Source organism: Poecilia reticulata, linkage group LG3 (genome assembly GCF_000633615.1).
Source record: "Poecilia reticulata strain Guanapo linkage group LG3, Guppy_female_1.0+MT, whole genome shotgun sequence".
NCBI classification, from domain to species: Eukaryota; Metazoa; Chordata; class Actinopteri; order Cyprinodontiformes; family Poeciliidae; genus Poecilia; species Poecilia reticulata.
Window position 1 is genome coordinate 4,047,982 of NC_024333.1, and position 15,785 is coordinate 4,063,766.

At 40.6% G+C, this 15,785-nt stretch overlaps 1 protein-coding gene across 4 annotated transcripts in view; it reads right to left on the reverse strand.

The window, feature by feature from the left end:
- adamts18 (ADAM metallopeptidase with thrombospondin type 1 motif, 18) overlaps positions 1–15,785 on the reverse strand; it is a 108,717-nt gene that overhangs the window by 20,649 nt on the left and 72,283 nt on the right. For all 4 annotated transcript variants that reach the window (XM_017304163.1, XM_017304164.1, XM_008404874.2 and 1 more), the window contains 7 exons: positions 11,925–12,030; positions 10,903–11,040; positions 10,665–10,818; positions 8,074–8,169; positions 6,567–6,715; positions 1,690–1,862; positions 847–977 (listed from right to left, as the gene is read on the reverse strand). In XM_017304163.1, the coding sequence (XP_017159652.1) occupies positions 847–977; positions 1,690–1,862; positions 6,567–6,715; positions 8,074–8,169; positions 10,665–10,818; positions 10,903–11,040; positions 11,925–12,030 (947 nt within the window). The remainder of the gene's footprint in view (positions 1–846; positions 978–1,689; positions 1,863–6,566; positions 6,716–8,073; positions 8,170–10,664; positions 10,819–10,902; positions 11,041–11,924; positions 12,031–15,785) is intronic.

Genomic DNA, 15,785 nt, shown 5'->3' on the forward strand with positions numbered 1-15,785 from the left:
TATATAGCCATACAGTAGCTGCGCTGATACAGAGAGCGAGAAAAACGTGGTTTTGAGTTGTACTTTAACGGTTTCTCCCTTTGCTGTTAAGCACAGCACGAAATTAATAATATCTACCTGTCTAAGTTTGATTGAGATAACGGAATTATTCTGCGGCGCGGCTAAGCATCACGTTAAAGAATAGTCTTTTTGCCCTCCAGCATTGTACGCGTGCGCGAAATTTCCTTATGTAAACAATAACATGCAGGGGTCTAGATTTGTAAATCCGATTATAATTAAGTCGGTGCCTCACCAGCTATGAACCTCACTGATATATATATATATGTGTGTGTGTGTGTGTGTGTGTTGGGGAGGGTTTCCCTTCTAAAAGATTTGTTCATTCGTAACTAAAATTGAACAGGACATGTCACAGAGACATGTGCAACAGATTTTGAAATATATACTTCCCATACTGTACTTTTAGAACTACTATATATAAACATAATTTTGGATAACAGGTAGACATTTTTTTATCTAACCTGAAATGAGTCCACAGGGCCAATCAGTGATGGCCCTTATGGGAATTGTGAGAACCATCACTAATACCCTGAAGGAAGGACAAGCCCCTCCTTCTGCCATGCCCTCGACCAATCAAAATGTGCATACAAGTAGTAGCAAACTTGTTCAGGGCACAACATGACAGATAAGATGTATTATATTTTCTAGTTCTTGAGGATCTTACCCCTTTCTAATACCGCCCTGGGCAACCACCCATATAGCCCATAATAAACACTGTAAATGGGGTCAGTTCAACCTGTATCCGACCCTATGCAGAAAAACCCCCCAAAAAACATTAAACCAAGTTACCTCACACACTCCGTCAATGCAGACACCTTCTCTATGGTCAGAGCAGGAGGTGCCATCTTTCACCTTGCTGGACATGGCAAAGAAAAAGTCAAAGTCTTCTGCAATGCAGTACAGTTTACAGATGTCCTCTTCTGCAGGGAAGAGAAAGAACATGTAAATGCACTAAAGTTCTTCTAAGACCTGGTGAGTTTTGCTGTTGCAGAATCTGAGCAGCTTTTCCAGGGGACTAAAATGGAAATGACAGAAACACTTTGTGCAACTCTGGTGGGCTCATTGGTTTATTTAAAAAAAAATTCAGATCAGTTATCAGACAGAGGCCTCTACAGCCGCCTCTGATTAAAACAAATGATGGTGAAGGTGACTTGGCCCAGCGTCCTATTAAGCATTTCAGAATCTGTTCCTCTCCACATGGTCCCCTCCATTCATCAACAGTTTAAAACCGGCCTGGGATGACAGCCAACACGCTGTTCTTCCTAACCGCACACACACACTCTCTCTCTCTCTCTCTCTCTCTCTCTCTCTCTCTCTCTCTCCTTTCTCTGTGTAACAAAGCTGGCCTGCAGGCTTCCTTTTTTTAAATCCTTCCCCTTGTTTGAGTGTACAGGTGGCTACATGTTTCCCATGCACATTACCCATAGCTATAGTTTCCTGCAGCTTTGTGGCTCTGATCATTGAGACAGTAGAGTTTGGCATTACAAGGAGTAAACACTTTAGAAAAGAGATTTGGACCAACAGAGGAACACAGAACATAAAAGAGTAGGCCCTGGGCTTTGTAGAACTCTCTGTACATTCAAGGTAAAAGAACAATACAAGTGCATGTCATTCCTCAACAGACCACCTTACCGTCCACTTTGGTGTAAGGTTTCCACTTGTAGTACCAGCCCCTGAAGGGTTTACTGTTGTACTCGGCACACTGCTGGGCCCGGAAGTCCAAGGCTTTGGCAGGGCAGGGTCTGGTGTTACACAGCTGGTTGAGACGAGTCGAGCCTGGGCAAAATTTACCATTGTTCTGGGGCCTGGGTTGGGGATACAAGTTTTATTAACAATGCATTTCTGGCAGTCTGCCAATGGCCATTAATGAAGAGCTAACTCAACTTGAATCAAAATGATTGGGTTACAGAAAAGAGAGGATGTTACTGACAACTCAGGAATATATGCTAAATAAATGGTTTTGGTATTGCTTTTGGAATCTACTAAAATATGGTTTGTAACAATGAATAAAAATGTGATTGTCAAGAACATTAAGAAAATTAATACTTGGGAGTATTGAATATTCTCACTTGTGGACATACGGTATACGTCTACACAATCGTATAGTCTGTTAGGAAACGGTTAACCTTTTTTACTTTAAACCTCTGGAGTTTCAATCTTAAAATTGTTCTGACTCAAGCATGTGAATGCAGTAATTCAGAAGTTGTTTACTTAATTCATCAGCGGTTGATAAAAAAAGAAAGAGAAAAATTTTCATCTGAAGTATCGTAGCAATGCATACCAGCTCTTTTTATCTGAAAAATCACCACTTGTTAGACAAATGGCAGGAGCCTTTTGTCTGAAAACACCAGGATGCCATGTCTGACTTCCCAGGCCCTCTTCAGTCCTGCTAGGCATTCTCAAACAACCACCAACAGAGAAAATTGAGTTTTCTTGTTTACTAAAGTGGATTGCACATGCACATAAACACCCACACAGCCTGGGGAACCGCACTGTGTCCAATAAAAAGTAACTGCTTGTAAAAAAATATTTAGGACAAGAAAGAGAAGCCCTTTTAATTTTCTGAAATATCTGTGTCTACAGCAACGGGAAGCACACATTCAGGATGACAGCGTATGTTTTTTTTCCCTCCAACTCAGCTGCTTATTGGATCCATTTAGAGCTGGACTCGATCACAGAAGGTCTTTGCTGCCAACGGTGATGGAGATGCTGAAAGGTTTGGAAGCATGGGCGATACCTGCTCTGCGCCGATCTTCCTCCCTTTAGTGAGACGGGAGATTTGGCCCTGGTTTTCATAGTTCTGATCCTATTAAGACTCAGCCGCACACAAACACAAACCATATGGTAAGGTGCTTACTGCTGGCTAGTGGGGGACTCCCCCGTATACGCCATCAGTCAAGTCCTCCTAATTAGAGCGCTCAATTGATCAGAAAGGAGCGTTAGATCCTCCTTCCTGATTCCAGACTCTTGTTTTGCCAAACTTCTTGGATCTTCTCTCTTCCTTATCCTCTTTGCCTTCAACAAGTTTTCAAGTGTGCAAACCTCATGACCCCAAAAGGGTGCTTAGATGTCCCAGTAGCCTGGTAAATCTGCCCGGCGACAGAAGCGGAAACCCCTGTAGGTCAAGGGTCATCGTGTCTGCTCTTGCACTCTCTGTGACTCACCTGCTCCCTCCCGGTCCCTCTCAGGATTTTCCACTTCTTACACATGCTAATACATCCACATTCCATGGCCCCAAAACAGCAAAGAGCTTTAGAAGACGACTGGGAAGCTCCACTAAAGCAGGGTCCAAGTAAGAGTCGTCATGTGCCACTGCTAAAAGGAGGTGTTGACAAAATGTGTTCCCGACAAAGCTGGGTCAAATTCATGAACCTGCTAATCTCCCAGGTTTGTTTACGAGAGATAAATTGACAGTGTTTGACCTGAAAGGTGGTCTTTGGGCATAGAAATTAAAATACAGCACTTCAGAAAGTGGCATATTTTACAGTGACAGTTTATCACGCACAACTGTCCATTCTGTAATTTATTTTATATGGATTTCATGTAATAGACAACAGAAAAATGTCCGTATTTGTGAAGATGAAGGTATTGTAAACGGTTTTCCAATTTTCAGTGCAAATTAATCTTCGTCATAGTTGTTGGTTGTTGGTGTTGGTTAAAATGTTTAACCCTTGTGTGTGCGAGGACTGAGGCAAACGTAGTGGACTGTGGCAAATGATACAAGTTTTACGTGTGTGGGGTCGGTTGGACCCCATTTCTAAACACAAGGGTTAATCTTATTCTCATCTGACCAAGAACCTTCTTTCAGATGTTTGCTGTGCACCTTACACGTCTTTTGGTGAACTGCCACCGTCTACAAGTGAAGGACCTTTAAAACATCTGCTAAAATGCCAAACAAACCTTAAGAGCAGATGACAGGATGTCAAAAGAAGTGTCTAAAATTTGTAAAATGCCATCACAGGACAAATAGCGGGTTCTGCTATGTCGGTATGACATCGCATGCAGGTATAATCAGAAAGTCACGGCACACATCAAACGACACAAGAGGAAACCTCTATGAAAAAGACGAGTATCAGACTGACCAGAGAGAGCATGGACAAAAACCAGGACTTATACAACAATGTTCTTTGGACAAAATATTTTCTGGACAACAGAACAGAGGACATCTTTGACATTAATCAAATCCATTGTTTCAGGACCACATACCAAGTGTGAAGCATTGAGCTGGCAGATGATAACAATACAGAATTCGCCGTGGATTTTACATGGGAGCTGGACCCAAAACATACCAGTAAATCAACCAATGATTGGCTGAAAAAGAATTGGTCCTGGAATGGAGACAGAGCCCAGATCTGTACTGAAAAAACGCCTAAAACATCTCACAGCTGTCAGAGTGAGAAATGGGACAAAACCTTCGACAAAGCGAAGTCAGAGACTGGTAGGTGGCTAAAGGAAAGGAACCTCGTATTTAATGGGGTGTCCTATTTTTTTCCATGACTATTTTATCATGGTTTTAAACCACCAGAGCTTTTACAATGATATCATGACTTGGCCTCATTGGATTTTACGTTTACCCTTCACCATCGTCCGTCCACCAACTTGTCCTGCTGATCCCAGAACTCACAGTTTAGCAGCTGCAGTCAGCAGGCTCTCCTGCGGAGTTCCGTTTAACGCCACAGGAATGATAAATGGACTTGACAGCTAACCCGGTTTAGAAGGCTTTGTGGCCCTTTTTCGGTCTGCCAGTCACGGTGTATAATGTGTATCATATGAGAAGCAGCCAGCCTCGGAAAGCGTCTTTGATCCTTCACGGGGATTAGGAGACGAGTCGGCTGAGATGGACAGAATAGCCCCATCAGTCTGTCGGCCCCAGCGGTAAAGAGAACCAAAGAGAAAGATGTAGTAGAAAGCCTGTACATTACTAGGCATTGTGTTAAAATGGACAAAATTAGGAAATCCGAATTTATGGGAACCTGAATTGAAACAGCTCACATCATCTTGGCAAATCAAAAATATCAAAATGTGGTAAAAGCCACTCACTGGGTAAGATAAAAATAAGTGGAAGAATACAGCGGTAGGCACGGTTAACTAAAAAGTTAGCTGCTAAAATGTTAACCCTAAAGCACTAATCATAAATATTAGTTTGTCTAACACTAAAACACTGCACCAGGAAAGACTTTAAAAGATTAAAACTATCAAGCAATGTAATTTTAGTTTTATAGTTTACAAGTTCTATGAAGGCATTAGATATTGTACTTATGATTATTACTTGTACTGTATGTGTTTTTCGTGTCTGTGTTTCTTGTTTTTAATGAAAAAAAGAGAGTAACATGAATATAGCCATTTGGCTACATGAAGAATGCTGAACAGTTGATAACCAAAACGTCAAACTTTATTGAACTGAGAGTTTACAAAATAGTCAAGAAAATTTGCACTCTAGAATTTCTCTGGAAAAATTTGCCTAGTTGATCCTAAGTGCACTAAACGTTTATGAAGTTAGCGAGAATGCTAAAGCGCTACGGGAAAAAATAGCTCTGCTATTAGCTCATTAGCGCTGGAAAAACAGCATCATTTTCATGTAGTCTGCAATAAAAAATACATCTCCCCTTAATCTTCATTCAGTCTGACTGAGTTTGAACTGTTTTGCAGACAAAAATGAGCAAATGAGAATGGACAACATTTTCTTGTACGTCAAGAAACCTGCAACTGTAATTGCAGCAAAACGGTGGTTCTACAAAGTATTGACAAATGCACACCATGTGTTTCAGATTATAAGTTGTAAAAAGATCGGAACCGTGTATCCTTTCTTACATCTGCTAAGCATAGCTATGCTAATTTGTCTTGCTCTTTCCCTATAAAATCCCAACAAAATACATCAGGGGTTTATAGCATAAAGTATTTTAACTAATGTGAGTCTTGGTTGTTATAAAATACCCACAAATAGAACTCATTAGGAGCGCAATCTATCTAGTACTTTTTCGTGATTGTCACTCTGTTTGACCCCGAGACAAAGATCTGAAACATCGCATAAATCTAGATGCGTACTCTGTACCAACAAGGTACTGCACATCTGTTGTGCAACACAACATTAAAGCTAACAATGCCCTTTGTTCTTGTAACGACGCTCACAGAGCTCTTGGCTAACAGGGAGACATACTTTCTCAGATCCGACCTGGACTTGTACTTGCGAGTGAACAAGTTCTCAGAAAGTCTCCTGATGGAACGCTTCTTTTTTTCTGAAGTCAGCGTTCCATCAGGAGACTTTCTGAGAGTCAGATCTTCAGTCTGGACTTTCAGGTGTTCATAAAAGGAACGCTTTAGTGACAAAAGGGGCTTGAGCAATGACTTTCTGGTACAACTGCGAGTCAGATTTTTCCTGTCAGCTGTGTGACAGGATGAATTATTTCCTCATCTGTTTGGCAACCTAATCGGCTTCGGAGCAGTGAAAGTGGATGTGATTAACTGCTTCATAATCAAACAGGACCGTCTGGGTGCGTGTGCGTACGAACCTGGGGTTGGTGCAGGATCGTTCTCTGAACATGACGCCTCCTCCGCAGGTTCTGGAGCAGTCCGACCACTGGGACCAGGCTGACCACTGGCCGTGGATGGCCCTGGGGCCGTGCTCGCCGTATTTCACACACTGACCCCTCCGACACCACTGGAAGAAAAAGACCAGAGGAACAGAATGGAGAAGAGGACAGAAATAGCTCATACTTATCGGCGCTCGGGTGTCTCGTCTGGGTTTCAGGAGTTGGACAAATGCCCAGCACTACACCTGGACACCCAGGCCCCTCTTTTTAATTTTTTTTTGCAGCAACAGCCAAAACATGCACAACACACATCCATTGTGCATGACTCCCCAGCTGACCGAAGCCAAGAGCCACTCTCACACATCACCACCTTTCTACTTGTCAAAATATCGACTTACTACACTTGAAATAAGGTCGGGCTTAGTGTTTACAATACCCTGAACGCTTTTTCACATGTTGTCACGTTACAACCGCAAACTTCAGCGTACGGTCTGGTGCTTGAGCGGCGCGTGATTGTAAAGTAGATGGGAAGTGATACGGTAAGGTAGGGATGCAGCGAGGATATAAAATGGCAGAGCATGTGCAGACTCTGTTGGACATGAAGAGAGTTTGCCTGGAAGAGCCTCATAACACCAAAATTTAAAAGCAATCAGCTCAAAAACACAACAGAACTGTTGGAGAAGATGTGGATATCAAGTGATATCTTGAGTAATGTTTTGAAGTTCCAGTAAGACCAGAAGTATTTTCGGAGGGTATTATTCAAGAAAGTGATGAACGCTTAGTAAAAATGCTGCTGATGGCAGCAAAGAAAGTAATACTGAAAATCTGAAGGAAAGTGGAAACACCATCAAGGAACCTATGGACTTCAATAGTGGTCGAAATGTCTAGGATGGAGAAACTGACATACAGATTGAAACTTTCAGAATTACAAATGGATAGAAAATGGGCAAAATAGGACATTTAAATAGAAAAATAGTTGATGTAAATGTTGTTACCAAGCAAGTTGTTGAATGTGTTGTTTATCTTCTGTATTAAAATTAAGTAAAATCAAGAAAGAATTTACAAAAAAAGAAAGTTACAAAAAAATAAGTAGCAATGCACCAATCCACTTTTTTCACTTCCGATACCGATATCTGAGGTTTAGTATCGACTGATACCGATCTGATACAGAAGAACAGAACTGAATTGACTTAAGACGTTTCTTTCATTAGAGCGTGATCATCGTACAAAAAATAACAAAACAAAACGTTATTTTCTTTTTAAGGACTTAAGTTTGATGAACAGGCCGAGTTAAGATGCCATTTTTTAACTAAATGTTTGCTCTCTTTTAGCCCTACTTGCAACCTGGTAATTATCTAACAGGTTAGATTATAACATGCAATGTCACTAACATGCAACTTGTCAGAATTACTAAAGTTCTGACAAAAATGTTAGAAGATTTTTGCTAGAAATGTCTAAAAGTGATCCTTCACAAGTGGATGCTCACCATGTCCGGACCACAGGTGGTCCCCTCTGCAGCCGGCATGAACTTGGTCTCACACCGATGTCCCACTCTGTGACACCAAAGAGACTTGCAGATGTCCTGTTGAACAAAAAAAAAATTTGACATTTATTCCAAAATAAGACATAGCTGGCTGCAGTCTTTAATCTTAGATCTGATATTAATATCTGTATTGGCCCCAATATTGAAAAAAAGTTCTAAATTGGGTTTTGGTGACAGTGTGCCCAGACCATAAGAATGAATCTATTCAGTCTAATTCTATTCTTTGTGCTCTGAGCGATGTCAGGCTTTATTAATTATTCAACATTATATCTAGAAGTCCTTTGCACTTTCTGAACCATTTGAAAGAAATTTTGTTGCAGTCTATTTTTTACAGCCTATTGATTTTGTACATTTCAGTTTCTTTATCATTTATTTTTATAGTGTTTGACCAAGCTTGATAAGCTAATGGTGTAATTAAGTGTGCTGTACTGGTGCATAATTATCAGATACATTCGTAATTCAGTACATTTTTGTCTGTGTTTAAAAAAATTTATTCAGTGCAGTTTTTCTGTATTGGATTGGTATCAGCCGATATTAAACCTCAGATGTAGACATTGGTATCGGAAGTGAAAGAAGTGGATCGGTGCTTCCCTGTTTAATGTCACCTACTTTTATTGTTCCCCAACCAGAACACAAACACACCAAACCCTGTCAACAGGCCCCCCACCACCTACACCAGGCATCTCCACAAAGACTCGGTGTCAAACCAAATCAATGTACGTTTTTAATGAAGAGCGACTATAATTGCATGTGTCATCTGACCCGACAAAACAAAGGCAGGGTGAGCGCAGGAGAAGATCTGGGGTCGAAAGACAGGCGACAGTCGCTGGCGGTTCGCCCGGCTGCGACAGAGGAACAATCCGGGAAGGAGTGACGGGACCAAAATAGACCTGCTTGTTTGATTCTTTGTCCTCACGCGGTTCGGCTCGGCTGACATCAAGCAGCTGGGTGACGGCAAAACCAACACAGGACAGGAAACGGGGGTGCCCCAAATCCAGCTTTAATAAGGTTCTGCCACCCACCGTCTCATACGCGTCTAAGAAAGGCCGACGGCAGGAGACGCGGCGACGATCAGGGGACGACATGAACGTGTGCTAATCTCCAGATGGACGGTTTAGTGGAGTCAACTTCCCAGCAACGCAGCAAGAGGAATGCTTGTTTTCCAATTTGCATGTGAATGAACGACGTTCAATGCACTTTGATTGTAAAGGCTTATGTCAAAGCGGCGATCGTGGGCGAGGGGCGGCGGTTGCGTGAGCGGGCAATGTTTGTAATGTGGGCTCAAAGGTGGGAGGTTTCCAGATCATGATAAATAATAGGGTTCCAGTTTGGAGCGCTATAGAGCTGCAGAGCAGACAGTTTAAGCTCCTGTATGATCACAGGTTGCTGTTTCTCATTACAGCAGGGTCTAGTGGACCTTCGAGTTGGACAAAGAGACACATGAATAGGAAATCAGAATGAAAACAGCACTAATCCGCCTCTATAGGTTATTTTCCCTACAGCTCACAGAGGGCCGCTTTAATTAGCCGTGGTTTAAAGCTCAGAGTTGACATCAGGGCTTCCAAAGACTTCAGGTTGTAAAAATGACGGATGAATCTTCAGGAGTCCTCGAATGATTATATGGATCACAGATCTGGATATTTTAGTAAAAGTTCAGAGCTAAGGTCCCGAGTAAAAGTGTTCATACTTTTCCAGGATTTTTGCAAACGTTTTTGCAAATAAAATTCTGTGATTTTGTGGAGCTACTTTAAAAAATTTGCAAGAAATTTTACGAATTTAGCAAAGTTTGTAATTTTGCCCCTTTTGAACGACAATAAATGTGACTTTTTGTTACTGGCCAAATCGATCACGGACTGGGAGTTAACAGTCACTTAAACCATTTCACCATTTTTATGGAAAACTTACAATGAACTCAAAAACTCAAAAGTGCGAAAAACTGCTGGGATCTGTTGATTTTCCGCATATAGGTTGCAGGAATCCCCATGATTGAGGAAGGGTTGAATACAAATTCAAGCCACACTTTTGCACGATATATTGACATTAACATACATATCAGTCTGCTAAATAAAATTGGGCCGATATTAACAACCAATGGTTTACTTCCACCTTGACGCTGTTTGAGGGAAAGAGGTGTGTGTTGGTAATGTGGTTTTTGTTCAATCATGTGACGGTGGTTTTGTGCCAAACTGGTAGGTAATAAATATATATACAATATTGGTAAATATCAGTTATTGGCCATAACGGCTATGTTAGAATTGCATATTAGTATCGGCAACAATTGTTCATATCGGTGCATCCCTACTTTTCAGATTTTTAGTCAAACACGTTGGAAACTTCATGTCACTTTCCTTCAGCTTTACAATTGTACACCAATTAAATCCTAATCATATATATTACATTTTTAGTTGTAGCACAACAAGAACTGCATGCTTTGCTTTCACAAAAGTGTGCAAGCAGTGAAAATGACTGTAACTAATTACCTTTTCCCTCCCGAGTGTTAAAAAAAGAGAAAAAATAAAGCACTGAGATACTACCTTTACAAAATCAAGGCCACATAGCTTGGCCTGGGATCCGAACTGCCACTTGCACTGCGTATCTGCGTTATACAGCTGGCCGGGAAGCTGCTCGGGATACTTGTACTGACCGATCTGTTTGGGTTCGTCTCCGAGGCAGGATGCCTGGGCTGTTCTGGTGAGCAGATGGCACACGAGCAACATCAGAAATATGAAAAAAGCAACAGCGGCGAAGTTAAACTGAAGTCGTAGAGCCTACCCAAGGAAGCGGCTGAGGTACTGCCGACTGCAGGTGGACCAGGAGAAGACCCCGTTATTCCCAGCCAAAGTGGGAGACATGATGTTGCCCTCTGTCTTACGACAAGGGTTCCCTTCCCCGTCATGGATCATCCCAAAACTACAAACAGAAAAAAATTAAGTTGAGCTCTGACTAGGAAAATACAGTTACATACATAAACATTCTGACATTTTATTTTCTCCACACAGCAAAATTAAATATCTGTTCTCAAGTAATGTTATGCCTTTAGAGGACATTTGTTTCTGTAAATATGCCCATTTAATACTGATTCCCTCAATTCATTACCAGCACAGGTCCAGTTTTGTCTTTCTTAAAGGAGCAGTGTTACGTGTTTTCCAGTCACATAGTGCCATTTTATAGCACAATGAAGTAACCGTCAGTTGTTATAATATATCAAATATGACTTAAAATATATTTCACTTTGTAATTTAACACCTTGAAATTGGGCCTCCGTCTCTTTAAGAAACTCCCACTCTTTCTGAAACTCCGCCTTCAGGAAGTCATCACAACATGACTCCTCTATTAACACTTTAGCAACATTTTTACCAGTGTTGGACTGAGAAGCAGCTGGTATAATGAGCTCAGCAGATGTGCAGTACCACCAGGTGTTTGCTAATTGCTGCTGACTAGTCTGAAGGAGCTGAATGGGTGATTTGATGGGGAGGACTGGAAGCCTGGAAATTGCAGCTCTGCGGAGGAGCTCCAACCTTGAAGGAGGAGCTAGGTCCATTCAGGCGCTTTGATGAATGGTTGCCTTGGGAATGAAAGGATTTCTCAAACATGCATCAAAGAATCGAGGCAACACTCCAGGTATGAGTTTGAAGAGGGAATAACATTATAACATGATGTAAAGCTCAAAATAGTTGATTTTACATAATACTGCCCCTTTAAGATGTATTTTAACAGCCTCACAAATGCAGAATGATTTACATCTAAAACAAGAGTTAATTAAATTCATTGTGACATTTTTTTTAAAAACATACTTGTGTCCAGACTCGTGAGCGATAGTGAAAGCCAGGCCCAGCCCTGTATCCTCGTTGATGGTGCAGCTCCTGTACTTACTGCACATGCCGCTAATAGGGGCGAAACCTTCCAAGACGAAGAGAAAAAACAAAAAAAATTATCAAAGGTCAAGTGCTGGTATCATCAGATGATTTAACACCAAATATTTCACTACATCAAGTCTCCATTGTGAAACATAAGAATTTCTCAACTTTCTCTTCATAGTTTTTTCGGCACATTCTGTTGGGACAGGTTTGGCAGGCAGAAACCGTTTGTCAAATATGTACGGCGCTGCCTATAGGAAGGGGAATTTTACACGAGCGTCCAGGTGCAGCCTCACAAGTCAGAACCAATTTATTTAGTGTTGTTCTTTAGACTGTGAATGTCGATCAGTAAAGAACCACGGCTGCTTTTTGGATCCGACATCAGCCTCTCCGTTTTCTGAATCTCGCTGTATCCTGTTCCTTGATGAGAACAATCTGAGCAGGAGTAGGACTGACAGCTTTAGGGGAAAAAAATCCTAGTTGTGGGTTTAACTTTCAACAGGCTAGCCCAGATACTTGGTATTGGTCCCTTTTGTTTTCATCTTTTACTTTTCCTAGGAATAGTTTCTTCCAAAGGTACAAAGTATTAAACAATATGTAGAGCAATAAACCCAACTTGATGGTTGTGGATCGTCCCGTGGAATTCAGATTAAAGGTGTCCAGATGAGAGCATCATTACAATAAATTTTTCCCTGACTAAAGTCAACTCTGATTACCTGTTGGTCTAATCAGGATTTTTGCAGGTTTTGCCAAAACAAATTTAAGGCTTTTTAAGACCTTTTAGATACCATTATGAAAAAAATTAAGTCCTCTGATTAAGGTATTTAAGACCAACTTACATGTGTCTTTCAATTAATTCAAGACTGTTGAGGCCTTAGTTTTACAGAAATAAATTTAAGTCTTTTTAAGACATTTTAAAGACCCTAATTAAATAAAATGCAAGACCTTCATCACAACAGAGAGGTACAAATAATGCAGGGGACTAAAACGGTGAAGTTTCTGGAATCTTTTAATGGCTCTTGTCAGCAGCTTTGTGTTTCTCTCATGGCTAGCTACCTAGCAAGTATTAGCAGCTTGTTACCGATAGCCTTAACTGCCTTGAGTCACAGAAGACAGTGAGTGAAGATATCTGGAGCAATTCAAACTTTTGTCTGATAGAAAAGACCTAAGAAAAAAAAAGCTACATAGAATATATGAGACTAAATTAGGTTTGCCATGACCAAATTTAAGACCCGTGATTGACGTATTTAAGGCCAATTTACATTTTCTTGAATTAATTTAAGACATGTTAAGGTCTTAATTTAAGAGACATGAATTTAAGACTTCTTAAGGATGCACGGACACCCTGCTTTTGTCTGCATCAACCTAGCAAGACATGTTGCCACAATTTGCGTGGTCAGTATTGAACATGTTAGTCCCCTTTCATGTGCTTGCGTATATAAAAATCATTTTCACAAGTCTAAGTCGAATCTTAGATCTTTTGGCCCGAGATACGTCTCAAATGTCAAATAATGTTTCCCAACTGATGAATGTAGCTGTTGTAGAACTGATGAGTGCCTGCAGTGACAATTTGCTGCATCTTAGGTTCCCAAAGAAGCCCTTCCTACCACCAACTATGTATCTGCAACAATGTTCAAAGAAAAAAAAAACATTATATTGGGATTTTTTACAGCGATAAACAATAAATCAATTAATTGCACGATAAATTAAACCTATCGACCTCATTTTAATTATCGTCTTTATTGTCTCTTCCTGCCTTTTTTTCTTTCTGTTGATGACACTGAATGAAAAAAGGTTCTTCGGTGCTCTCCACTGACCCTCCTTCCTCATTTCCTTAGTGTAATGCCCAGCGCACACTACACGTGTTGTCGGCCCATTTTCAAAACCTCAGAGACCACACATTAGCTGACAGAAATCCTAGGTATAACGGTTCGATCGGGTTCGTCGTGCCGTGTGGTGTCCAGCCACAAGGTCACAAAATAATGGCTACAAGTCCAGTTAACTAATTTTAAAACCAGGCATTAATCAATGCTTTACTAGAATCTACCTGATGCATGTGGCTAGAGTCAGCGTAAAGTCCTGACTGAATAAAAATTATTATAAACTATTTATGTCACGTTAACAAAGAACAGCTGAAAAGTTACCGGGTTTATCAACTGTGGTAGCAATTTGGCTCCAACTCCTCCCCTTGTTATTTCTATATTCTTTGCACGAAATGTTGAACAAATATTAATGTTGTTTCCACATGTCATCTCCAATGTCCGCTGGACTTCGGGTCAGCTGTTTGGGATTCCCCTCCGTATTTTCCCCTCAGAAAGCGCGAGGAGAATCCGCTCTTTCTGATTGGCTACCTGTCACATTCAGCGTTAAACTCCCAGCGTTAAACCCCTGATTTAGATCGGAGCGGCCACGACAATCTACCGTAACACACCACACACTACAGGATGATCAGCTACGAAATCACCAGCAAAAATCCTAGATCGGCCAACGTTCTAAGATTGTCATAAGGGGAAAATTGGGGCAAAAAATCGTGTAGTGTGAACTACTGCGTTAGGTAGTCGAATGTGCCCATCTTCTCTATTTAAATCTAGTGATTACTGAAGGGCAATATAGTATACAGACTTCATAATCTGCACTCTTTTTGGTTTAATGCAGTATTTATTTCCACTTTGGCTTTATGTTGCTTAGTTTTTATTCAAGTACGTTTTTTGTTAATGGAGCCTGAGAATACATTTTATTTTTGCTTTTGGTTGTTTTGTTTATTTAGTTTATCGGTTCCAATGTTATGTGTTCTTTTGAAAATAAAGTGTATCTATCTAAGGCAGGAAATCGCATGCATTATTAGTCATTCCATTAAATCAGTGTCAAAAGGTCTTGAAACAATATCGTTCATCGCATTAATTTTTTAGGCAATTAATCGCTCAGATTTTTGTTAGCATATATATATATATATATATATATTAGAGATGTGCCAATCAATTGGCCACCGATCATAATCGGCTAATTTCACCCGGATTAGCATGACGGTCAGAAAGCTAAACAAATAACCCGCAAAATTATTTAAGTCTTCGAGCTGCACTGTAAGACGCTGGTTCTGCTCTCGCTGTTGAACCACTGCTATGCGCTACAGGTAGTAATATTTCACAGACGGAGCGCCGCTTCTGCTCCACCTGGTAGTGACTCTCACACTGAACCTCTGTTTAAAGCTGCAGCATCTAACCTAAAAAAATACATTTTACATACGTTTTAAAACTTTCGCTGTCCTAACATGAGACAAATCATCTCTGAAAAAATAATCGATCTCCTCTGCCTCCTCCCTGTTCTGCATAATTACTCCGCTCCGTCAGAAACAGCCAATCAGAACTAGCAGTAATCAGCTAGCCGCCATGCTATCAGGAAGTTTTCATTCAGTAATCCAGGATTGTTTATTGTAATGGAACCTGTATTTGCCTTTGAATGTTAAGTTTTATACTTGAATCTTTTGGCAATGTTGAGAGGTTTTATTTTGACTTTTTGCATTATTTAGCCGCTTCAGAGCCTTCATATGTTTTCAGTCTTAAAGATAGTATTATTGATAGCAGTACAATTTGCACAATGCCTGTTTTGTTTTTTTCTTGGAAAAAGCTATTTAAAAATTTTATCTAAATTAAGGTGAATTCATGGTTCCTTTTTCCACATAATGTAACCGTAGTGCTTATGATTAAAAAAATAATAATTATGTGATCGGTATTGGTGATAGGCCCTCCTGGGTGATCGGTATCGGCAGGAAAAAACCTGATCGGCACATCTCTAATATAT